The 26,799-nt window shown below is 35.6% G+C and overlaps 1 protein-coding gene across 2 annotated transcripts; it reads right to left on the bottom strand.

The window, feature by feature from the left end:
* Nucleotides 1–1,986: 1,986 nt before the first annotated feature.
* LOC121370570 (succinate-semialdehyde dehydrogenase, mitochondrial-like) lies at nt 1,987–26,490 on the bottom strand. 2 transcript variants are annotated; one of them, XM_041495880.1, is made up of 12 exons: nt 26,437–26,490; nt 23,879–24,084; nt 19,162–19,283; nt 16,738–16,821; nt 14,335–14,505; nt 9,691–9,807; nt 8,958–9,101; nt 8,125–8,268; nt 7,700–7,858; nt 6,925–7,094; nt 5,445–5,503; nt 1,987–3,097 (listed from the first exon to the last, which is right to left on the bottom strand). In XM_041495880.1, the coding sequence occupies exons 2-12, from the start codon at nt 24,030–24,032 to the stop codon at nt 2,889–2,891; spliced, it is 1,533 nt and encodes a 510-aa protein (XP_041351814.1). In that variant the 5' UTR covers nt 24,033–24,084; nt 26,437–26,490; the 3' UTR covers nt 1,987–2,888. The 2 variants fall into 2 exon arrangements, with proteins under 2 accessions (XP_041351814.1, XP_041351815.1); XM_041495881.1 differs by having other exon boundaries at nt 26,366–26,475.
* Nucleotides 26,491–26,799: the final 309 nt, after the last annotated feature.

Genomic DNA, 26,799 nt, shown 5'->3' with positions numbered 1-26,799 from the left:
AATGCAAGATAATTAATCAGACACATAGCAAATACGACATTCTATACCCGGCCTTAGATTAGTATTGTAGGCCTAATCACCTTTAAAATAAATTTGTGGATAAAACAGCAGGCCATATATGATCAATGAACAAAAACTTAAATATTTGAAAATGGCGTATTGCATCTAGCGTTAGGCTGCGATTCCACTAAAGACATGCTTTGGAATACAAGAAACCAGATATACGGTGTATACCATCAAATCAAATCCCATAGATCACAATAATAACATATGTGGCTATAATCCTGTATGCGTCAAAAGGAAACCAATGAATAATTAGCATGTAATTCATGACAAACATTAAAACACATATGAAACATTAACTGATAAACCCGTACCAACTCGCATTTAACATCTTATTTATTTGGCTTTGTTTGTGTGTTTTAACCAAAAATTTCTATGTCAATATACAGGTTTCTTATTTTGAGTACAGTTGTGAAGATAATATGCTGGAACAGACATAGTTGGCAGAACTGTTATTAGTAATTGATAAAGCAGTGCACTTCAACTGATGAAAAAACAATACTTGCTGTTAAATTTGACACACTTTAGTAATTCTTGTACAGAAATAAATCTATTAAACAAAATAGTATTAAGTTGATATTCTAAAACATACATACTAAGACTTGTAACATTAAAGTATTGCACAAATGCTAATCACCCTTTCATAATACAATTAATTAAGTATATTGAAAATTAACAAATACATTTGAAAATAACTATCAGTTGTAGACCTGGTAGTATTTCGGTATTTCACAAATACATTTGATAATAACTATCAGTTGTAGACTTTAATATTTCACAAATACATTTGAAAATAACTATCGGTTGTAGACCTAGTAGTATTTCACAAATATATACTGAATTCCACAGAAAATGCATCATCCAGTTTTCAGTTGTTAATGTATCAAACATATGAGGTTGCTTAAAACACAATAAACCTAACCCTGGTATACAAGTTTGGCATCATTTATTGCCTACCAGAATAGACATCCAATTATACATCTGTTAAATGTATTATTGTTTCTACTTGTATCCTTTTTACACCTACAAAATTTAATCTAACTGGTACATTTTCAGTGAAGTTCAGTATATTTAAAAACAGCTATCAATTGTACAACTGGACTACTGGTAGTTTTTCCATATATCACAAAGTTATTTTTAAATAACTATTAGTTCAACAAACAAAACACCTTTCGAACAAGAGGAATGTAAGAAGCTGAAAGCAAATCCTAGAAAGTAAGAAGCAGTTCTGGAAATTGTCTCAAAATCAGACTCCTAATTTGGTTTGTAGTGTAACATTTTCAAGAGCAATGTGGAAGACTTGGCACAAACATGGATGAAGTTTATGCTTTATGTTATTGCTCCTAAACATTAGGAATTCTCAATATATCTGGAATACTGTAAAAAGAAAAACATGCGTCCTGATAGTACTGCAAAAACAATACATGTCTCCTACTGGTAGCACTCTACCAATTAATTTCCAGCTGGGTCGAAGTTTGAGGTGCACCGAACTTTTGATAGAGAAGTTAACACCACAAGTCCTGTGATTGGTTATAAATGTGAGTGTGTTGGTTGTAAAAAAAATTAGTTTCATCTGGGCTAAAAATGTATACAATTTTAATTCATCTAGTACCACTGTGTCAAGTAGCCTTGTGCTTGGAACATGTATGGGGTACATGTAAAAACAAAGTACTAACATTTTGTGCGAAACTAGGGGTGTTGTAAAAACATCTGGTTATACCGAAAATGAGCCATGAAAGGTACCATTTTCTGTAGTTAATACTTTGAGGTAGGGGTTGTAGTACTGATATTTATGGGTCATAGTTTGGTTGATATATTGCATATAGTGTGTTTAAACACAAACATTAACATCGTCGCCTATGGGATTTGAATTGGTATAGTCCAACCTACTGGGCCCAACAAGTTTTTATATCTTTTATATTCAAGGGCCATAACTGCCACACATGGAAATTATATTTTTGACAGAGTTATGGCCCTTGAAAACAAAAATGACCAAATCCACATGAAAGTCAAACAGACAGACAGACAGACAGATGGACAGAACACAGATGAAACCTATGGTTCCCTCTTTTTCTGGACCAATATGGAACTAACAACAACCATATACATTAAAAAAATCTATTAGAGTTTTGAGTCTTGACTATAAATGTTTTACAAGTACCAGGCCAGGTAAAAAAAAAAAATCAAAAGCTAAAATTACCCAAAATTTTCAAGTCATTTTTCATGTGACAGATATATCTCATCTCATCTGAAGCTAAGCTTGTGATTCTGTTGTATTTTAATTTAACAATGCTCCGATATACATCTCAGAAGTTCTAATTTTCACACACTGTCCCGAACCCTCCACTCACTAAGTGATGTATCATATCCAGCAAGCCATATTTCTTTTTCGAGCCCTGTCATACAATCTTTTATACATATTTAAGAGTATTTATTAAGTACCTTTAAGGTAACAACCAGATTTTCAAACTAAAAGCTCATCATCTTGATCATTGACAAATTAATCTTATTTTCTTAAAACCAGTTACTGGTTGTAAGTCACTGCTTCAAAAACACAATAAGATGTCTGCATATAATCAAATGTGTTCTAATTCACAACCAGATTTACAAATTTAAAACTTAGGCACGTAGGAACAACATATGAAATGGGGGGTGGGTGGGGGGTGCATGATATAGTATGGAGGGTACAAGCACATATTTGGGTGTATTATATATATACCTGGTACACACATGTAATAGGAATAGGACAAAAAAGTAAATCTTCTGGGCCTCAAGTGGGGGAGTGTATTATAGCTTCATCTTCTTGTTGGCTGACAATGAAATGTTCACTTGAGTCCTCCAATGCAGACATACTTTATCTCGGTGTAGTCCTCAATCCCGTACTTGCTTCCTTCACGGCCCAGCCCAGACTCCTTGACTCCGCCGAACGGAGCCTGAACGGTGGAGAGAATTCCCTCGTTAACCCCACATATCCCGACCTCAAGTTTCTCCATCACCCGAAACACCTGAGTCACATCTTGTGAATAGAAATATGCTGCAACAAATATGAATAAACAAATATGAATAAACAAAATACCAATAAAGAAATATTAATAAACATATATTAATAGCAGAATGGAGATTGAAGGAAATTTTGTTTAAAGGGACTGTCCTGAGTTTCCAGCCATATGTAAGATGTTTCTGACTAACCATTTGCGTAGGAAGTGTGTGTGTGTGTGGCATTTATATGGAAAAATGTCTCGATATTAATATGTATTAAAATAAATAAAATATTTTAAAAGGTAGATATGAATTGCACGATCTGAAATCAATGCCCTATTGGTACTGTGAGCATGTAACCAAAATTCAAACGAGTTGCCCACGAGTGACTGTAAACACATGATTTGTACATGTAGTTACTGTAACAGTTCACATGTAAGATGAATGAATGAAATTTATCTAAACCACTGAACAAAGGTACTAAAATGACCTTATTGAGCTTAAAAGAAAATGCTAGCAGTCATGTGACTTGTAGCTTGAGAAATTGTGGACTGGTTAAAGTAGGATTATTTGTCTTGCTAGGTTAACTAGTTGTTAATTGACAAAGAAGGCAGCGATCTCTGTGTTTATTCAGTGAAACCAAAGTTTCCGCTATGCTGACTTTCTTATGGTTATATATATGTGTGTGTGTGTGTATGTAACCCCCCACTTTTTCCCTCCTGCCCCAGAATTGGTCACTGGCGAAGTCAGAGGCTAAATCCGAGGTGGGCGTGTCTGAACCTCTGTGGATATGGGCACGTAAATAGAGTTCCCATCCCATCCCATTCCACTTTTTGGCACCTTCCTACACCACTGCTAACAAGAGGTTTTTGGTAACTAAAATGACATAGTCAATACATTTTCTTGTTTAGAATACCAATGTCTGTACATCCAGTGTGTTTGTGGCTGTGTGTGCTAATGTCTGTAGCAGTCATTGTTTATTTTACTTTGTAATACATTAATACAATATATTTGTTTTGTGTGTACAAAATTATTGGAAGATAAAATCTGGTTTGGGCTACTGCAAACATTAGGACGACAACAAACACCTTGTTTATACAGACACTGATATTCTAAACAGGAAAATATCTTTAATGTGTGATTTTAGTCATCAAAAAGAATCTGTTAGTCATAAAATGTTACAATGTAACAATAGGAAATAGGAACGATGCACTAAACACATTTGATTTATGGTTAATTGCCGTTGGACATATGGTGAAGGACCACACAGATAGTGAGGGAGGAAACCCACTGTCGCCACTTTATGGGCTACTCTTTTCAATTAGCAGCATGGGATCTTTTATATGCATCATCCCATAGACAATATAGCATATACTATGGCCTTTGATGTACCAGTCGTGGTGCCCTGACTGGAGCAAGAAATAGCCCAATGGTCCCACTGATGGGGATCACAATGTAACAAATTCAGGAGTTCCTTCAGTGACACCTGCAGTACACTTGGAACACAGATGACAGATTTTAAACACCTTAATGTTAAATTGTATCGAAAGATCATCACAGGCTATGATGACACTACACCTGCCATAGTGATGTCATAGCCTACGATAGTTTTACGATTATGTAGCGCTAAGATAGCTTCGAAAATATGTGCCCTGATTGATAGGTGTTTGACGTATAGTAAGAGGTTGTTCAACAATTATGTATGCTCTCAAGGGGAATAACTCCAACATGGGTGATCAACCTCACAATCCACTGCACCTCAGACGAGTTCACGTTATTAGTAAGGGTGCCTCGGGTATCAAAGATATTTTTAAGATCAAGCTGTTGAATATCACCAAAATAAAGCCCTTATGGTTTGAAGCAAGCATCTGGTCTTGCTTATGTGTGTAGATCCAAAATGATTTCCGCTTGGGCAAAACATTGCTCACCTCAAACACTGATATTGCTATTTATTTTAATCAAACTTACTGTCAATTTGACACTGAGATCAAATGTTATAAAATTTAAGGAGAGCAGTTTATTGCTCACCATCGAAATATAAAAATTAACAACAATATAAATAAGCAGGTATTACACTATCCATTTACAGATCAGTTAGGTTTGATTATGTCTTATTTTAATGAAATGCATTATCAGATTATTTCTAGTGTGATGACCAACTTGTGACCTGATAACTGATGACAGCTAGTACCAAGATGATATTAATGCCTAAATGGGCATCTGTTCAAACAGGTAGTTTGTGGATAATGGATGGCGATGATGGAATTAGAAGGAATGAAACAGAAGTAGTCTACAAATAATACTCAACAGGAAATTGGCAGTCAGAGTGTTAAATAGGATGGAGGTAATAGGAGCAGTGGTGAGGGATGGGGAGGGGTCAATAAACTGAGGGTACACTATACCTGCAAGTCCAACACTAGTAGCATTTGCTATTGCAATGGCTTCCTCCTCAGTCTTGAATCTAGAAATAAATTGATGATAAAATCATGTTAATGGCATAATGTGATTGGACACACTTTAAATTTTCTAAACTTAGCAGGTACCATACTATTTTTCAAGACCATAAAATGGATATATACTGAACAAAAAAAGAAACGTGAAATAATCAAAATGATTAATTCTGTAAATAAACTGATGAAATGGGCCTAAAACACTTATAGGTATAATACACACAAAATCTAATGGGATTCACAGTGAATAATTTACAATCAAACAAAACTAAATGAATATTAAAGCGTTTCTTTTTGTAATTCAGTATAGTTTGAAATACTGACAGACCCATAGTTAATAGTCAACTGTCTCAAGAGAAGGCTTGATACTCCTTCATATGGCTAATGAAGCAAACAAAAGAACAGAATATAAAACCAAAGAACAGGTAAAAATAGAACAGAACAGAACAAAAAAAACAGAAGAGAGACATGTTCGAAAACCCTAGTGATAGACGGGCACGTTAAACTAGTTACCTACCTACCTACAGACGAGAGAAGAACAACTGAAGTAAAATAGAAAAGAACAAAACAGAACAAAACAAGAGAAAATATCTTTATTACACTCACAACCACCATTACTGGCATAAGCGGAGTACAGGTTTACAACCAGAATGAGCCATCAATATGGCAAGACATTAAATATATAACAATATAATTAAATTTCCATTACAATATAATGTCATCCCATTGGTCCAGCCATAGCAATGGGAGTCGGTTCATTTCTCGATGAATGTAAAAATTATGTTGTCAGGGAACGTCATACCTGATGATGTCATTTTATATTGGTAATTTGTCTTACTGGGCGTTATTGTTTTAACCAAAAAAATAATTCAACTAAAATACGAATTTTTAATGTTACTATTAGTAAGTATGTTTCGAAGTTAATTATAAGTACACATGTATTGTCTATTATTTCTTTTACATTCATTTGGGTATGAACCAAAAAATCATCCGCAAACTTATGTAAGAATGGCTTCACCAATTCACACAGTTTGTGGATGATTTTTTTTTGTTCATACCCCGATGAACAAAAAAGAAATAACATACAATCCTTAAATATAATAACCTACCGGTAATTAATAAAGAAAACATTTCAAGAGGAACATACAGGCTAACTGTTTATGATATTTATAAAGTGACGCAAAGGTTGGTTGGTAATTCCTATGCTAACTTCTGAAGCAATTCAGAAACTGTGTCGATCAATATTTAAATGTACATACAGAAAAAATTGCACTATATACATTATATATAACATATTACATAAAACCATAATATATTAATCTAAAAATTACACATGACATAAAATCAAGAAACTATAATTATGTTTAAATTAAGTAATTGTTCAAATTTCACATAAATTAAACTACAGGCAATCAGAGAAAAAAACACTCACTTCATTACACTGGCCACAGGTCCAAATATTTCTTCCTGGACGCATTTCATTTCTGTAGAGATGTTTTTCAAAAGCGTGGGCTCATAAAAATTACCTCCCTTGTCATGCCGTTTTCCTCCAAGTACAACCTGAGCACCTTTCGATGTGGCATCTTTTACAAGATCCTCAACCTGAATAAAAAAACAAATAAAAAAACCCAGAGGTAAAACATTAGATTTAAAGAAACTGAGTGTAAAGCCATTGCAACATTGACTAATATCTCCCTCTATTTATTTTATTGTTGTTTTTTAAAACCCACTAGCCCATCGGGCTACTGGATTTGCAATAGTCCAAAGTTAATAAGCACTAGCTCCGGGCATCGGACTAGAGGATTTGTCGAACTCTGATATGTAACAATTTATGTTTTGTTCCATCTGCAAAAAACAAAATTGAAATAATTGAGTCAAAGAAAAGCCAGAATTTTTTTTCTATATAATGCTTTATAGTTAAATTTTGAATAGGTTATATTACATGTGTTACATGAGAGTAAATTAATCCACAGTTCAACTCAGGGTATTCCCTTTAAAAATAACTATTTTGACATTTTATAATTTGTATTTCTCTATGATGAAGTCATTTTGATCGAAGCATATCTCACTGAACTTTTCTCTGTCTGTGTGCATATATGTTCATTGTGTTTGTGTATGTGTGTGTGTATGTGCACACTGTAATAATTACTATGACAATATTAACACATCTTAAGCTATAAAACTTTAAAAACAAATTAAGTTTTGACCTTTTGTACAGCTCTTTCATTAACAAGTGGACCCTGAGTTATTCCATCTGTAAATCCGTCTCCTACAAAGAGCTCCTGCTTCATTCTGTCAGCAAGCCTCTTGACATACTCATCATAGACTCCTTCTTGGATCATAATTCTGTTGGCACATACACACGTCTAAAAAGATCGAAACAAAATCAATAAACTTCATCATCACTCTTATATTATAGATCAGGTATTTTCTACATACTAAAATCTGTTTTGTTTTACTTAATGACACCATAGAGCACATTGATTTATTCATCAACGACTAGTATTGGATATCAAACATTTGGTGATTTTTTACTCATAGTCTTCAAAGGAAACCCACTACATTTTTCCATCAGCAGCAAGGGATCTTTTAAATGCACTTTCCAACAGCTATATTGCTGAAATCTGTGTACCTGTCCAGAACACCTGAATTTGCACATCATTGTCCCAGTGACTGCAGCATCAACGTCTGCGCTGTCAAACACAATGAACGGAGCGTTACCACCCAACTCCAGTGACACCTTCTTAACCGTGCTGGCACTCTGCTGCAGGAGGATCTGTAGTCAACAAAAACATATTTAATGGGTAAATAAGTAAGCAATGGTATGTTCCAGGTATAAAATTTGAGAAAACTTGGATCAAACAAAGAGGATTGTCATGTGACCAAACGAAGGCACCCTGTGTACTCTAGACGATTCCTAGCAATCAAAAAAGAAGAAAGAAAGAGTAAAAAACAAACCCAACAATAACAACATCCACTAAACTGACATCTCAAAATCAGTTAATTAGTCCGTGTTTCAACAATTTATTTTTGTGCTTGCTTCCAATTGTATAAACATTATCCAAATAATTAATTAACAGTCCTGTTAATGAATAAAGCTTGTCAACTGTCTACTGCAAATAGTTTTTCTCCCAGTTAGAATATAATATCACAAAACATACACATTTTAAGAAATGTAAACAAATATTTCAAATTATTACAAACCTCAGAATTATACACTGCTATTTCAAGAAAGAAAGTAAAAACTCCAGTATGAATGTGTAATTACGACATTAGCTTTATATCTTTGTTTAACATTCAGCAGCAGATTATTTGTCTTTTACCTTTTCATTAGAAATTGTTTGCTTGCATGTTCGTTTGATCTTTCATTCATTTGACAAATCCATTCAATGGGTTTTTTCTTCATTCTTTCTTTCGTTTGCTTGTTCATTCATTCAAATTTGAACGTGTGCTACTCAAACTTACCTTGCCCACATGAGTTGATCCTGTGAACGATATCTTCTTCACCAATGGATGTTCACATAGATGTTTTCCAATTGGTGCAGCGTTTTCCCGGGAGCTTGTCACCACATTAATCACTCCTTTAGGGCAGCCAGCCTTCTCTGCAAGCTGTAATGAGAGACATTCAGTGCAATGAGAATTTGGAAGCAAGGAAGGAATGTTTTTGTTCAGGCCGTACGCAAGATTCTTAATGGGGTGGGTGTGCGAATTCCTCGTGATGGTTACCCCCCCAAAAAACCCCGACAAGAAACTAAAAAAAACAAAAAATGTTTATGTAACGTTATATCTAAATTTTAAATACACGCAACACATTTTAATCATGGTTATATGGCATCGGACATATGGTTAAGGACTACACAGTTAATGAGAAAGGAAACCCACTGTTGTCATACAATGAACTAATCTTTCCAATTAGCAGCAAGGGATCTTTTATATGCAGCATCTCAAAGACAAAATAGCACATACCACAGCACTTTGTTACACTCAGTTATGGAGCAATGGGCCCCACCGACAGGGATTGAACCCTGGCATCAAGTGTGCACTTTACCACTGCACTAAGACACGGATTTAAGTATATTACAATTATATGAAACCAGGAAAGAAAAGTTAACCATTGATTTCTGTTGTTTAAAGAAAGCAACATTTGTTTGATTAGGATTCTTACTTTCCTGACAGAAGCAAAGAGCATGGACGTTACCTCACAGAGAGCCAGGGCTGTCAATGGGGTGTCCTCCGATGGCCTCAGAACAACGGTACACCCAGCCGCCAACGCGGTACAAGCTTTTCTCGTAATCATGGCATGGGGAAAGTTCCACTGAAAAAACCCCACCAAAACAAAAAACAGTAATTAAGATTAATAGTTATTTGATCATAAGTTTGTTTTATATAACGACACCACTAGAACACATTGATTTATTAATCATCAGTTAGTGGATGTCAAACATTCGGTAATTTTGACAAATGAAGAGTTTCATTGTAAAACGCGATAAACGCCATATTAAAAACCATTGTGCAAACACCACTCAGACACTGTTCACATGCAGACAAACACAAGTTAAAATTCAGTTTTCAGAAAAACTTGATACGATTGTCTGAGGATATATCACAGATTGCAGAGAAACTGGAGTGGTGTTTATGGTAGTTTGGAATAAAACGTTTTTAGGATTGGGGGTGTATAGTGGTGTTTATCGTGTTTTGCGATGAAACTCTTCATATACATGTAGTCTTAGAAAGGAAACCTGCTACATTTTTCCATTAGTAGCAAGGGACCCTTTTATATGCACCATCCCACAGACAGGATAGTACATACCACAGCCTTTGATATACCCGTCGTGGTGCACTGGCTGGAACAAGGAATAGCCCAATGGGCCCACCAACGGGGATCAATCCCAAACTGACCGCATATCAAGTGAGCGCTGTACCACTGGACTTAATGTTCTTAATGTCATTCTTCATTATCAGTTGACTATGCTCATTATCTACAACAAATGGACAAATGTAATGCACTACATTTTAAAACTAAAAGACAGGCTGCTATTTCACTAGTTTTGTGTTAAAAAGTTTTTTGTTTTTTTTAAAACCCATGGATGTTTGTATTATGGAGACCTTTTGATCTCTGGTGACCTAATAATTAAACCAATTTTCATACAGATAGATTTACCGGTAATATCAACATTTTAAGTGGTAATTTGTGAGGCTTTGTTGATTGCTTGCAAAGACATGATACATTTTGTTTCACCTATCCATAAATATTTAACAAGAATTTGTCCTCGGCTCATTATGTTTACAGAGTGATATCCACCAAAACACTACTTGTTACAAAAGCCTATCACATTAATTTATTAACTTCAGGCATATAGGGCTATTAAAAAAAACATCATGAGATTTTGCCCACCCAGGTGATACCAATTATGGCCAGACCTGTCAACCAGTAGTCAAGAGAAAGCAGTCCCTGAGATGTGTGTTAAAAAGCCAGAGATTTTTTAAATGCACATGTTTTAACATAAAATTGCAAGTTAAAAATGTTTTTTATTACATTAAGTTATATGAACACTACATTACGTCATGTATTCCTGTCAACCTTAGATCTTGGCATTAAAACAATATATATATAATAAAAAAATAAAAAAAATAAGTTTAAATATTATTATTATTATTATTATTATTATTTAATACATATTAACACTTCTATCTTAAAATGTTAAGAACACAAACAAGAAGTTTAAACATTAATTTTAACATTTACGGTATTACATTTACAAGTCACTTTAAATTGTTAAAAGTACCTAAAGACAAATTTATCAAAATCTTATAAATTAGCATTCATATTTGACTATAATAAGGGACGGTGGTGTAGAATACTTATTTAAAATCGTCATGACAATGCAATAAACATTATATGTCCACTAATCATTAATAAAACCTCACAAATTCTTCGTTGGAGAAAATTCATATTGTACCTGTGGTTTTTGATTCGGAACATTTCCTGTTATTTTGCACTCTATACAATAGAGAACACCAGACCTACTTATCCAGGTAAATCATTTAAATTTAAATATCAACACATTAATATATGGCGATCTCAACTTAACACCAAATAGTCTCATCTTCAAAGCAATCCACAATTTCATTGCTGAAAGCAAACGCTTTGACTGATAAAACTGTCCACCTTCTTCTTGTTTCTCTGTTCTTATGTATATACACATATCACTTTTGATTCTACAGATCGCCCTTCAATTTTTTTCCTTGCTTCTTTGAACGTTTGGACAATGTTCTGCTAGTCCGTTGGATTCTGGGTGGTAGGGAGCAGTCTTTACGAGTTCGATATTGTTTCAAGCCATGAATGCTGCTTGTGAAAGACGTTCCATTATTGGATACAACGGTGGTAGGCAAGCCATGTGTGGCAAATGTCATTTTGAGTTTCTCAGTTGTAGCTTGCAAAGTTGCTGTTGTCATCACATGTATATCCATCCATTTTGAGAAGCATAAACTATAATCAGAAACATTTTGTTCATGAAAGGACCAACATAGTCAATGTGGATGCGTTTCCACAGACCTTGTGGATACTCCCAGGGGTGCATTTCCACAGCTGGTGTGCTTTTCACATTTAAATGGCATGAATTACACTTGCAAACTGTCATTTTGATGTTGGAGTCGATGTTTGGTCACCAAGCATAACTACGCACAAGGGTCTTCATTTTCACAATTCCAGGGTGAGAATCATGTAACATTGTGAGAACACGTGCCCATCTCTGTGGGGGTATGACTACTCTTGATCCCCATAGTACAATTCCACCATGAGTGCTCAGCTCATTTCTTCAAACACGATACGGCTTCAATTCAGGTTCATCTGAATTCGTCCAACCATTCATAATGAATATTTTCACTTTCGAAAGAACAGGATCAGCATGAGTCAGTTTCTCGATTTCCTCAGCTGTAACCGGAGAAGAATCAAGAAAATTAATCAAAAACACATTTTCTGCAGGGATAGGCAGATTCAGCTTTCATAGCTTGCCAAAATCTGCTCATGACGTCAGCATGCCCAATGTCTTTACCCGGAATATACCTGAATGTGTAGTTGTAGGCAGAAAGAGTTAATGCCCATCTCTGTATACGAGCGGAAGCCATTGTTGGAATTCCTTTAGATTCCCCACACAGTGTTTGTAGTGGCTTATGGTCATCTGCAATGCAAAATGTTTGACTGAACAAATACGAGTTGAACTTTTTAACGCCAAAATCTACAGAGAGTGCTTCTTTTTCAATTTGTGAATACTTTTTCTTGGCAGAGTTCAGGGTTCTAGAGGCGAAAGCTACAGGTTTCCTTTTTCCATCAGGCATTTTGTGTGATAGAACAGCTCCAATGCCATACTGTGAAGCATCACAAGCCAAAATTAAATCTTTATTGGCATCATAATGCACCAACACTTTGAAAGACCGAAGCAGTTTTATTGACTCTGAAAATGCCTTTTCTTGGTCACTTGTCCATCACCATTTTACATCTTTTCTCAGCAAGAGATGTAAGGGAGCCAAAACAGTGGAAAGCTTAGGAATGAATTTTCCATAATAATTCAGAAGACCAAGGTATGACTTGAGTTCAGTGATATTGGTAGGTGAAGGAGCATTTGTGATAGCTTCGACTTTGTTTTGAACCGGATGCAGTCAATTTTGTGACCCAGGTACACTACCTCTTTTGCTTGAAAAGTACACTAGCACAAAGTCTCTTGAGAACAGTTTCAACATTTTGAACATGATGAGCATCATCTTCACCAGAGATCAGAATATCATCTTGATATCCACATGTCACTGGAATCCCTCTCCATACATCTTTGAAAGATTGCTGGAGATGAAGAAATTTCAAACGAAAGTCTATTGTAGCAAAATAGACCATGGTGAGTATTGATGGTTGTGAACTGCTTTGACTTTTCATCAAGAGGAAGTTGTAGATACACACTTTTTAGATCAATTTTTATGAAAGTTTTACCTCCAGATAGTGTGGCACAGATCTTCAATCTTCGGAATTGGATAAGAGTCTAGTTTGGAAACTTGATTTGTGGTGACTTCTGATTATTCCTGGGATGCGGACAATCATGATGAAGGGGACAGAATTGAAAACCAAAATGTTTTCATGAGTGACCCAGGATGTGACTTTAGCGAAATGATGTTATTTATTTGAAGTAAAAAAAAAAAAAAAAAAAAAAAAAAAAAAAAGAGAGGACAAAAAACACACAACCTTCCATGAATTATTTTTGAAATCAGAATGTTAAAACTATCTCAAAGTTATAATAATAATGGTTTCACTCTGTATAGTGTTTGACTTATGATTTTAGAAATTTACTATCTACTGGATTTTCCTACTTAATTTATAATTTGGAGCTTATGTAGCTCATAATTTTGCCAAATGATTTTCATGTTTTTTTTACTATGTATTAAATTATTTAATTTTATTGTATTTAACCACCCTGCAAAACCTTTTTATTCATATAGTTTATGATTTAAACTTAATGTGTGCAAAAACTGAGAGCTGTACATTTATTTTAAGTATATTGCTGCTATGGTGCTTTGATACCAGTGACCAAAATCCAGGACCTTATCTTCGGTGGCCATTATCTCAAAATAATGATCTCACATATCACTGAACATTTGTTTGCTCAAACTCCGTCAAAAATCAATATATTTGAATAATTTTTGCACCACATTGAAGCTGAGACTCCACAGGTTAAGAATATGCATATAAGTCTAATTCAGTTTTTTACAACATGTGACTGAATTCGCCAGGGTGTGTCACATATGGTGATCGAGATAAGAGGGTAACTAGGGTAGTATAATAATAAATAACCCTTACAGGGGTGATCATTCCACACACTCCGATTGGCTGCTTTAGGACCAAGATTCTCTTTGATGACACAGATGATGGTATTATGTCTCCGTACACTCGTTTTGCCTCTTCGGCATTCCACTCGATGAAACCATTCCCATAAGCCACCTCACCTTTGGAATCAGACAGAGGTTTTCCCTACAGTATACAAAAAAGAAATGTTTTAGTTTTTGTTTTTATTTAAGAATTTATTATTCATTATCAGTTATAATTAACTAGCATCCGTGATTTAATTCTACACTTATCAATGCATAATATAACTGGTATGTGCTATAAAACCAGAGACCACCTTAAAAAACTTTAATAAGGAAAGAAAGAAGGAAAATGGTTTATTTAACGACACACTCAACACATTTTATTTACGGTTATATGGCATTGGACATATGGTTAAGGACCATACAGATATTGAGAGAGGAAACCCGCTGTCGCCACTTCATGGGCTACTCTTTTCGATTAGCAGCAAGGGATCTTTTATATGCACCATCCCATAGACAGGATAACACATACCACAGCCATCAAATTGATGGGCCCACTGATGGGGATCGATCCGAGACCAACCGTGCATCAAGCGAGCCCTTTATCACTGGGCTACGTCCCGCCCCTACCCCCCCCCCCTTCTAAAAAAAAACTTTAATAAAGACCAGACTCAAAGACTCCAGACTTCAGAAAACTTTAGAGTGTGGACTCAAATCTTTATGTAATTTGTATGGTGTTGCCATGATGTTAATGTCTCAAGATCTTATTATGAACTGGACACTAGACTTTAACTCTGTTTTGTAAGTATAACACAAGATTTGACTTTTATGATACTTGTATAGGAGTGAAATTTTATTAAAGACTATTTATACTGTGTTTAACATCTTATTACACTAAGTATATATTAATTTTGTAGTTGGTTTCACCTACTAGTACTATGTATAACATCTTTTTACATTTAATTATTACATACTTATTTCTACATACTAGTACTATGTATAACATCTTTTTACATTTAAGTATAATACTGTATTTCCTCTAATATGTACTTATTTTCATCTACTAGTACTGTATATGTACATTATTTCATTATATACATAGCAATGAAATATACAGATCTACAGAAACGATAAAACTAATATTCAGTGAAAAGTCATATTTTCAGTGTATTTTAGTTAAAATGAAAATATAGAAATCATATTTATATTTTTGTGAACAAGTTCATGATTCAATTATCTCCCTTGTAACTTATTGCAATTTAATTACTGAGGTCAGCGTCGTTTTTACTTTAAATTTATGATCACCAATGCAATTGATCGTATTTGAAAAATAAAAGAAATTAATAATAGTACCTATAAAAAATGTATGTGAAGTGTAATGTTGGTAAAATATCTGAAACTGATTGGGTATGAAGCCAAATAATGATGACACAATATCCTGTCATTGAGTGCAAGTTGAAATTTTACTGTATGAAGCCAAATAATGATGACACAATATGCTATCATTGAGTGCAAATTGAAATTTTACTTCGCATTTGATTAAAGTTTTATTTTTGTTGCAGGTATGTTTTAACAGCAGTATTATTAAATAATTATTAATTTAATAATTAAATAATGGTAATTTTTATTCATATTTCTTTTAAAAAGTCTGTGGTCAAGTAAATTTTTATAAAAATTTCTACCGTAACAAATAGATCTATATCATGACGTTATGTTTCATGTTTTTTTTTCTAATGTACATTTTATGTCGACTTGTGATGTGTGAAAACCATTTTCACCCATTGCGTTGTAATTCGTGAAAATATGGTTTTCATACATCATGAGTTGACATAAAATTGGATTCGAAAAAACAACATAAAATAGTCTCTACATGTATTTATTACACTGCAATGGAAGAGATACCCATGCGATATTTATCATCTCTTCACATTGTGGAATATGCTTTTTGAGAATCAGGTGACTGACTGTGTCACACAGTACAACTCTGCATAGATGTTAATGCAAAACTGTGTGTATCGTTCTTTCAATTCATAATTTTAAATCAGAAAAATACTTGCTGTCAATTCTTATTACTATTAGCAGCATAATTTAACAAAATATATATTTTAATAATTTTGTTTAGCCTTAAATATGTTTATAATATTGTTTGAATAAACTTCATTGATAGATGTGTGGCGTAGGAATGTAAAGTTTCATTGATAAATCTTTTTCCCGGGCTTTAATCTTTTCATGTCTTGTTTAGTTATTTTGGAAGTCATTCTCTGCGATTTTTGTTCATTGAGGTGTGGTGTAATATATAAAATACTATACTCATTCCCGTGTGAGACCTCGTTTAGTCTTCTCTAGATAAGATGTATCATCTTATTAAAGCTGTGACTGTAATTATTACTCATACGTTTTCTTCTGTGATCAGCTTGGCGAGTTCATCTTGATGTTGACAAGAAAGATCGTAAAAGCGTCGTAGAATATCACTCCGTTCCTGTAATTTAAAATAATAAAAATTATCAGTTAATAAAATAAGATTAATAACTGATCGCTGCTGATATGACAAGGTATTCTTCAATTTAAACTGGTTTTATTTCTGCAATCTATTAATAAGACTCCTGTTAAAACAATAAAATGTGTTATTTATCGTTAATAAATAAAAATTTAACAGCTTTTAAAATGTGTATGCAAATGTCCAAACTTATAACAACCTTTACAGACCTTCGTTTTTAAGGTGCAGGAGTGCAATCACACTCATACAGCACATGTAATTTCAATCTGATGAGTGTGAAAAATAACGCATGTTGCACTTAATATCATGTTGGTTGGCACTATTTACAAAATCAGTAGTTCTCATACCGTATAAATGAAGACCTTTTTAATAATACAATAACAATTAAAAACATGATGTGTATGATAGTTTCCATGTAAGTTTTCAATATATATGTATGACTGATATTTCTCTTTGCTTTATTAAACCAGTGTTTTTCTATCTGCTAGACAACTTCAGACGTACCAGTCAAAATCTAATCAGAACATGTTGGCTCAGTTAGTTATGGCATCCCACATTTCGAATAAAATTTAGTGTAAGGACTAATATTGTTGGCTAAATATGCTAATGTAAAAGAAAAATCAACCTCCACCGAGGGGATTCGAATCACACTCAGTATGAGAGTCCAGCGCTCTACCAACTGAGCTAACTGGGAAATTCCCACTATAGCTACTGCCAGTAGGAGCACTTTATATCAACACTACTACACTAACTAGTGTGCACACGGTAATAGATGTCCGAGCCGTTTGTAACACATAGCAGAGGAAGGCAAAAAAAAAGTGTTACAAAACAATATGAATGAAAGGACCACCTTACTGAATGTAGCCCAGAGTTACCACAGGAAACAGTCCAAATATATGTATTTCACAAACATTGGCGAAAAACGGTTGTCTGAATGACAATAATGTTTTGCCAACATTTGCCAAATACATAATATTTTAACTGTTTCCTGATGTGGTCATTTGGTTTATTTAAAGTGAAGCGCATAAACCAGTCTAGGAGACGTTTTTCTGCTCAGTCTGGCTGAACTCGGCCCTTGTTGCATAATTATTGAATTAACATATCATATACATGCCCTAACAATAAAGCATCATTTTATCAGCTGAATTAATTTCCGGCCTTCATTTAATTAAATGTTTTTATTTTGTTTTATTTGCCCCCCCCCCCCCCCCCCCCCCCCCCCCCCCCCCCCCCCCCCCCCCCCCCCGCCCCCCAATAATACAACAAACACATACTCTCTACAATGGGGCAGGATATATACTGTCTATTTTAGTCAGTAGAGTGCATCAGAGGTGCACGGGTTGTAGGATTGAACCTTGTCAGGGGACACATTGGGTTTTTCACAGTACCCATCGACTGGTGTATAAAGGGCTGCAGTATCTGTGAGGATCAAACTATCCCAATCATGTTCACTATGATAAAGACATTCAATACAAGCGTCAAGTTGATTCATTCAAATGCGTAGTGATGTTCATCAAACCATCTTAATCATACTTATTGTAACAATGACATTATCAAGTTTGTTTTGTTTAATGACACCACTAGAGCACATTGATTAATTAATCATCGGCTACTGGATATCAAACATTTGGTAATTTTAACATATAGTCTTAAGAGTTAAAAGTTTGTTTGTTTTGTTTGACGACACCACTAGAGCGCATTGATTAATTAATCATTGGCTATTAGATGTCAAACATTTGGTAACTTTGACATACATGTATTCTTAGAGAGGTAACCCGTTACATTTGTCCGTATGTAGCAAGTGATCTTTTATATGCACTTTCTCACAGATAGAAAAGCAGATTACCATGGCCTTTGACCAGTTGTGGTGCACTGATTGGAACGAGAAAAAACCCAGTCAGTTGAATGGCACCACTGAGGTAGTTCGATCCTGCAACTTAAGCACCTCAGGCAAGCACTTAACCAACTGAGCTAAATCCTGCCCTCTATAGTCTTAGAGAGAAAACCTGTTATATTTTTCTATTAGTGGCAAGGGATCTTTTATATGCATCATCCCACAGACAGGATAGCACATACCAGAGCTTTTGATATACCAGTCATGCTGCACTGGCTGGAATGAGAAATAGCCCAATGGGCCCACCAATGGGGTTTGATTCTACACTAACCATGCATCATATAAGCACTTTACCACGACGCTACGTCCCAGCCCCTCGCTGCTAACAGATAAGACAAAACTTCCTTCCCACCTTTGCTGTTGTTTCTTTCCATGGCGCTATGTGCCACCCCCTCACTGCTAAAAAAAAAAAAACCCTTTCTTCTCACCTTTGCTGTTGTTTCTTTCCACGACAGAAAAGCCTGGTATGCCTTCTTCACAGCCACGTCAACATCATCAGCATTCATATCAGGAACAACACCTACAACACTGCCAGTTGATGGGTTTAACACTGGAAACATAAACACAGAAAAATGTAAACAATTGTTTAAGATAAAGTACCATCATCATGGTAGGGTGTCATATTTCCATTTTATGTATTGCAAGGTACGCTAAAATTATCAAATAAGACTGCAAACTTTCAAGATCTATTTACATACAGAAAATATTTGGCCCTGAGGAAAACCTGAACCACACATACAGCATCATTTGTTTGAGCTACTGGGGCTCCTGTCAGAGCTTTCAAAGAAGAAGGATACAATACAAAGTAATTGCATTAGTCAGATTGTGAGTAAAGTTGTTTACATTGTTTCTATTATATATATCTAAATGTACATGTGTGAATATAAAAAATAGATTTTTTTTTAGATAATAACTGGTAATTCATTTATTATTGTCTAGATACAACTTATGTTGCATTTATCACAAGTCGATTTACTTGTGTATATTTGTATATAGGTTTACAAGGGGGAACATAACTTTGTAATTTGGTACCATGAAGCTTTGTTAAACCTGTGTTTTTGTTTATTTTATTTTAATATATTTATATTAACTCTAACTGGGTTGTTGTTATTTTTGTTGAGAAGTTCAAGTAGTAACTAAATCATCCCTTGGTCATACCTGGTTGTGACAAATGGTGTCAGAAGTGGGATAGATTCAGTTAATACTACTTGTGTATTCTTGACAGATTTAACAGCTAAATTATAAGTTGCATAGGATATTGCTGAACATGGGTTTTTTTGTTTTAGTTTAACTGTGGTGACATTTTGAGTGAAAGTGAAGTGGGACGTGTAAGCCAAAAAAAGGATTTGAACCCCAGTTGTCCAGGTGCTGTATCCTTATCTTTTGGTTGTCATATTTTTGTTAGGCTGGTGAGTATGTTTGCTGATTGTAGAAAAAGTTTTGTGCGAACACTGAGTAATAAGTTTAACTTTGCTTAAGTGTAAATGATATAGTATCATTACATAGGCATTTTGGGTTAAACTTGGGCAATAGGGTTTTCTGGGGGAAGTGTTATTTCCTGCATTCAGCACTACATTATTAACTAGACTAACATGGAAACTCTTAAAGATTTAATGGCTCAGGGTGTAGCTCTTGGTTATGAAGATGAGGATTTGAAAGAATTTGTGAAGGAGCAGCAAGCACAGCAACGGGAGGAAAGGTTGGCTAGAAGGGAAAAAGAGAAAGAAGAATGTGAGTATACATTGGCTGTAGAAAGAAATGCAATAGAAAAGGAAAAGATTCAGTTAGAGCTGAGGGCAAAAGAAACTGAACATAATTATCAGTTGAAATTATTGCAGAAACAGGCTGAATTGGGTTTTCCTGCGAGTGGGTATTCTCAAAGTATACCAAAGGGGCCTAAAATTCCACCTTTCGAGGATGGGAAAGACGATATGGATAGTTACCTTAGGTGTTTTGAGCGGTATGCCGAAGTGCAAAAGTGGTCACCCGATGGGTGGGCTACTCACCTTAGTACTCTCTTAAAAGGTAAGGCTTTGGATGTTTATGCTTTGATGCCAGCAGATCAAGCTCTCAATTACGGTGCTTTGAAAGAAGCATTACTTAAGAGGTATGAGTTAACAGTAGATGGGTTTAACCACAAATTTAAGACAGGTAGACCAGAGATGGGTGAAACATTTGTACAATTTTCAGTGCAGTTAGCAAGTTATCTAACCAGATGGATACAGATGTCAAAGACTGATCAAACATATGAAGGGTTATTTGACTTAGTGTTATGTGATCAATTCTTACACATGTGCAACAAAGATCTTGGTTTGTTTTTGAAGGAAAGAATTCCAAAAACCATTAACGAATTCTAGCAGACCAGTTCCGTGAAGCAAGGTTCACCAGGGCAGTTAACTTGACACAGCAAGGTATGGGACCCCAGCAATGTCGTAGTCCTCAAATTCCAGATAGAAAGAGTGATACGGTCAGAGTAGAAAATAAATTTTCTAAACCAGATATGGTTTCAGGTGCAAAACTGAAGCGGTGTTTCCGTTGTGGGAAACTGGGTCATATTGCTCCACATTGCTTTCAGATGGCTCAAAGACCAAAGATAGAATGTGCGACAACAGAGGAGGCCAAAACAAATACAATGTACTAAGGTAAGTTTTGGAAATGGTAGGTCAAGGTCAATGCAGGTGTTTGAAACTGAGGCAGATGCTAGATATCCAAAGGTTTGTGGTGCATGTACATCGTACACTCCAACAGTAACGACCTCGATGGCAAACAGTAAATGCGTTCTTAGCACTTCATGCCACTTACGAAACGAAGAGTTGAGCATGCCTACTACAAAAGGATGGTTGGGGAAGGAAGTGGCGAGTGTTTTACGTGATACAGGGTGTAACGGTATGGTGGTCAGAAAGTGTTACATTTCAGATGATCAGTTCACAGGTAGCATACAAACATGTTTGTTAGCTGATGGTTCAAAAGTAAACGCACCTATTGCTCTTGTAGATATTGATACGCCATACTATAAAGGTGAGGTAGAAGCTTGGTGTTTGGAACATCCACTTTATGATCTTAAAGTGGGTAATAGTGCAGATGCAAGAGCACCAAGTGATCCTGATCCAGACTGGAAACTGATCCAAGCAGTAAAAACGCGACAACAAGTTCGTGATGAAGGTAAGAACTACCAACCACTTAGAGTGCCAGATTGTACAATGGATGTGTTACACCTGAAGACATAAGGAAAGCACAAGAAGTAGATCCTGCTTTACAGAAGTGTACTAAACTTGCAGATGATTGCCAAAGGATTGAGGGCAAGGCCAAGTTCCACAAGAAGAAAGGTATACCATACCACGAGTTCAGATCTTCTAGTGTAAAGGGAGGTCAGGTTTTCACTCAACTTGTAGTACCTTGGCAGTACAGAACCCAAGTTCTTAAACTAGCTCATGAATCCATCATGTCAGGGCATATGGGAACAAAACGTACTGTAAGTAATGTGTTGTCAGAATTCTTTTGGCCTGGTGTACAAGCCGATACCAAAAGATTTTGCCAATTTTGCGACATTTGTCAACGGACAGTTGTGAAAGGTAGGGTAGGTAAAGTACCTTTGGGCAAGATGCCCCTTATTGATGAACCTTTTAGAAGAGTCGCAGTGGATTTGGTGGGTCCACTTAAACCAACAACAGACAAAGGTAACAGATACATTCTAACCCTTGTTGATTACGCTACAAGGGACACAGAGGCTGTAGCTCTAAAGAGTATTGAGACAGAACGTGTTGCTGAAGCACTGGTTGATATTTTCTGTCGTGTTGGTGTTCCTAGGGAGATGCTAAGCGACATGGGTGTGCAATTTACATCTTCATTGATGGCAGAGGTAAGTAGATTAATATCGTTGAAACAGCTTACGACCACGCCATATCACCCAATGTGCAACAGACTGGTTGAACGTTTCAATGGTACACTGAAACAGATGTTGAAAAGATTGTGTGCAGAACGTCCCAAAGACTGGGATAAATATTTGTTGCATACAGAGATGCTCCCCAAGAAAGTTTGGGTTTCTCTCCATTTGAGCTGGTGTATGGACATACAGTTATACAAATGAACGGTAAGATAAAAACTTTTCATACAAACATGTTAAAGCTTTATCTTCAGAGGATCGACCAGAACAGAGTGACTGGAATGGTGAATGTTGCTGTGATAGATTTGCAGGAATCTGAACATGACTCATGTGTTTTAGATGAGTGGGCTGATAGTCCAAGTGTCCAAGCCAAAGAAGGTCCAAAAGAGGTTAGTGCGAGTGATGCTTTAGGACCTGAAAAAGGTCAAGAGGTAAGACAACTTTTGGAGGCATTCCATGACGTTTTATCTATCTACCGGGACGTACCATGTTGGCTGAACAAGACATTAAGCTAATGTCAGATACCCTGTCAGGGTAAAACCGTATCCATGCCTTTCTCGCCGGGGATCGATGTTTTATTTGGCAGAATATTTTAAATAGCATTTAATCAAAATTGCACCACTTTGAGCATTTGTATGGTCCAGTTGTTGTATATTAAATATTATGTAGTTAAATATTATGGATTTAATTAGCGTGTATTTAAGAGTTTTACAACATATATAGAAAATATTGCAGGTATCAAATGTTCATAATGAGGTATTTTAAGAACTTGTGTTAGGATAGTGGTTCACAATTTATGTTCCGAGATTCCACTGTGTATTAGCCTACAAAATAGTAGTAGAATCGTTTTATGATTAGCATATGGCTAGCATTTAAGGTGTATGGTGAATAGTTAAAGGTAACTATTGGTTATGAAATTAATTTATTTCATGTGTATTTGAAGGACATTTGGGATGCATAGTGAACTTTTGACAGTTGTTAATTTTACACACAGTGAATGCTGAATAAGAGCATTGTTTGAATTTAATTAACTATTTATTTTTGATTGTAAAAGGTTGAAATTAATGTTGTAGAATTGTCAATTTAAAAGGGGGAACATAACTTTGTAATTTGGTACCATGAAGCTTTGTTAAACCTGTGTTTTTGTTTATTTTATTTTAATATATTTATATTAACTCTAACTGGGTTGTCGTTATTTTTGTTGAGAAGTTCAAGTAGTAACTAAATCATCCCTTGGTCATACCTGGTTGTGACAGCATTACCTTCGAATGTGTTGCCTGACTTGGCCGCCACCCACTGCCCATCAACATACGCCTTGTCGTGTATCAGGCTGCTTACTCCTCTCGAGGCCATGTTCCAACTCGACACAAGAAGTAGTCTCCCTTTATTGAGGTGAGGTAAAACTAATAGGATCATCTGTTCTAGTTACAGCAAGTCTTCTTTGCAAGCAGTGGGTAATCGTAATATTCTAAAATTAAAAATGTATACATCAATTCAATTTACATTTTTAATACTTTAAAATCAATCAATCAACCAACCAACCAACCAACCAACCAACCAACCAACCAACCAACCAACCAAACAATCAACATATTTCTTTTTAAATTTGATTTTAATTTAATTGGCTGATACACCTGAGGGCTGGGGGTGGGTCCCGGTCAGTATTAACGATCTGTTTTTATTATAACCCAACAAAAGATTATAAAAATTCATGGGATATAGCATCGTAGTTTACATTTGTGTGTGCGAAGGACGATCATGTTGGTACAACTTTGTTTCAGCTCAAAAATATTGAAATAGCAAACTTGATATTTTTTTAATGATTTTATTGTCACTTTTTCATCAAAACATGTCCCCACTTGGACTTATTCATTGGCCATCGAACATGGGAGTTTGGTTTGTAAGTTTTCAGTTCATTTTTAAATATTTGTCATAAATTCGATCAGAGCACCTAATTCGGGACATTTCAGTTTCCAACTGTTGCTTCACACATTCAAAAACTCTTAACAATTGTTGCATTTAAAAGTTTTTCACTAAGAAATTCAAGCACTTTTTCAACACAACTTAAATAAATGTAGTTTTATTCCGATGTGTAAGCAAGACTCGGCTCCTTGCCTACCATGCGTCAAATTTGTAATTTCACGCATATTTGACTTCAGCTCACGAGTCATTGAGAGCCCTGACACATTGGGAACTGGGAATTTTCAGTGCCACTTTCTTTTGGGAAGGGGCCATGTTTGGACCCACAAAACACCTGACTAACATCAGTAAAGTCATACCATGACCTTTGATATACCAGCTGTGGTGCACTGGCTGAAACGAGAAATAACCCAATGGGCCCACTGATGGGGATTGCACCACTGGGCTACATTCCACCACTTTACTGATGTTAGTCAGGTGTTTTGTGGGTCCAAACATGGCCCCTTCCCAAAAGAAAGTGGCACCGACTCGTAGAAATGGACTTAAAATGGAGGAAGATGAATTAACATCCAGTGCGTGTCACATGACATCACAAGTGCCAGATCAGCAAGGCCAAATCATTTAATTTTTATGATTTTTAAGCCCCCTGTTGTTAGAATTTGTTTTCAATTATTATATTCGCTCTGCAAACTGTATGCTACATTTTTGTGCCTCTACTGTAGTGAATAATATTCATAATCCATTCATAAAAATTGGAAATAATTTTTAGTGTATAAATTGTATTAATTAACAATCAATTCATTAACAAAATATATATTTTACAAACTATTCACTGGTATGAACGTAATGCCCATCAGTATTGACATCGAATTTTAGCGATGTGTGTTGGTAAAATGTGGACCAGACCAGAACGCTTGACAATCTGAATATTTCCTTTAAAAAAAATAATAAACGTGTTCGTCAACTGTGCATATTTAAGAAACATATATTTTTCATGTAGTGGCCTTAAAAAGGAAAATGACAAACCGCACATGCGTGGTACGATACTTTTTGCAAACGCAAGCACCTGAACGAAGTTAGAAACGTTGCACTCTTTCCTGTTTACTGTTCACTAGAATGGATTTGTTTTACGTCCACATTGTTGATCTTTCACGTTAACCGATTGCAATTTATTTTGTTTCACATATCGTAGCTGAAAAATTTAAAATAGTATTTCTGTAAATATCGTATTCATGTTTTTGTCGTTAGGTGAACGCCGATGATACTCTTTTCGAGCGGCGGCACGTAGCCCCAGTGGTAAAGCGCTCGCTCGATGCACGGTCGGTCTGGATTGATCCCCGTCGGTGGGCCCATTGGGCCATTTCTCGTTCCAGCCAGTGTACCACGACTGGTATATCAAAGGCTGTGGTATGTACTACCCTGTCTGTGGGATAGTGCATATAAAAGAACCCTTGCTGCTAATCGAAAAGAGTAGCCCATGAAGTGGCGACAGCAGGTTTCCTCTCTATATCTGTGTGGTCCTTAACCATATGTCTGATGCCATATAACCGTAAATAAAATGTGTTGAGTGCATTGTTAAATAAAACATTTCTTCTTTTTTTAATACTCTTTTCGATTAGCAGCATGAGATCTTTTATATGCACCATCCCAGAGACAGGATAACACATACCACGGCCTTTGATATACCAGTCATGGTGCACTGGCTGGAGCGAGAAATAGCACAATGGGCGCATCGCCGGGGATCGATCCTAGACCGACCGCGCAACAAGCTAACACTTTACCGATAATAACTACTATAAACTGAATCTCGCCCACTGTGTATAAATTACCAGTGTATTATATAACAAATGCTAGTGCGTTAGTTTTGCATCAAACATTCGATTTAAATCAATAAATAAACCTTATTAATAATTATTACTGCAAGACAGCTCTCCTTTCAAAGACTAGTTAACCTTAGCAATAGTAAAGAACCAGTTGGATATTCTGTTAGATTTCTAACACCAGAGACTAGCAGCATCGTCTCCGAAAATAGACGAAGGGTAGTTACAATATTTAATTTAAAGATATTCTGTAGGGAATATTTTGAGTAGCAAAGTACACAGAATAGATTATTCTGTCTTGCTTTATGCACTTGATTTATTGTTACAATAGAAATTGGGGGGGGGGGGGGGGGGGTATGTTATTGTTATTATTGTTGCATCACCAGACTTGTCGCATGCGATCGAATCGTACTGTCACTGTGAAAACACTTAAAGGAAACATG

Source organism: Gigantopelta aegis, chromosome 4 (assembly GCF_016097555.1).
Source record: "Gigantopelta aegis isolate Gae_Host chromosome 4, Gae_host_genome, whole genome shotgun sequence".
In the NCBI taxonomy this organism is placed as follows: domain Eukaryota; kingdom Metazoa; phylum Mollusca; class Gastropoda; order Neomphalida; family Peltospiridae; genus Gigantopelta; species Gigantopelta aegis.
Note: the sequence above shows the minus strand (reverse complement) of the source record. Positions and strands in the feature narration are given on the sequence as shown.

Coding starts and splice junctions, on each gene's coding strand:
- LOC121370570 (XM_041495880.1), bottom strand. CDS start 24,032: ATGATCCTATTAGTTTTACCTCACCTCAATAAAGGGAGACTACTTCTT. Junction 9,808..14,334: donor TGTGTGGAATGATCACCCCT/GTAAGGGTTATT, acceptor GGGTTTTTTCAG/TGGAACTTTCCCCATGCCAT. Junction 5,504..6,924: donor CCTGTGGCCAGTGTAATGAA/GTGAGTGTTTTT, acceptor ATTTATTTCTAG/ATTCAAGACTGAGGAGGAAG.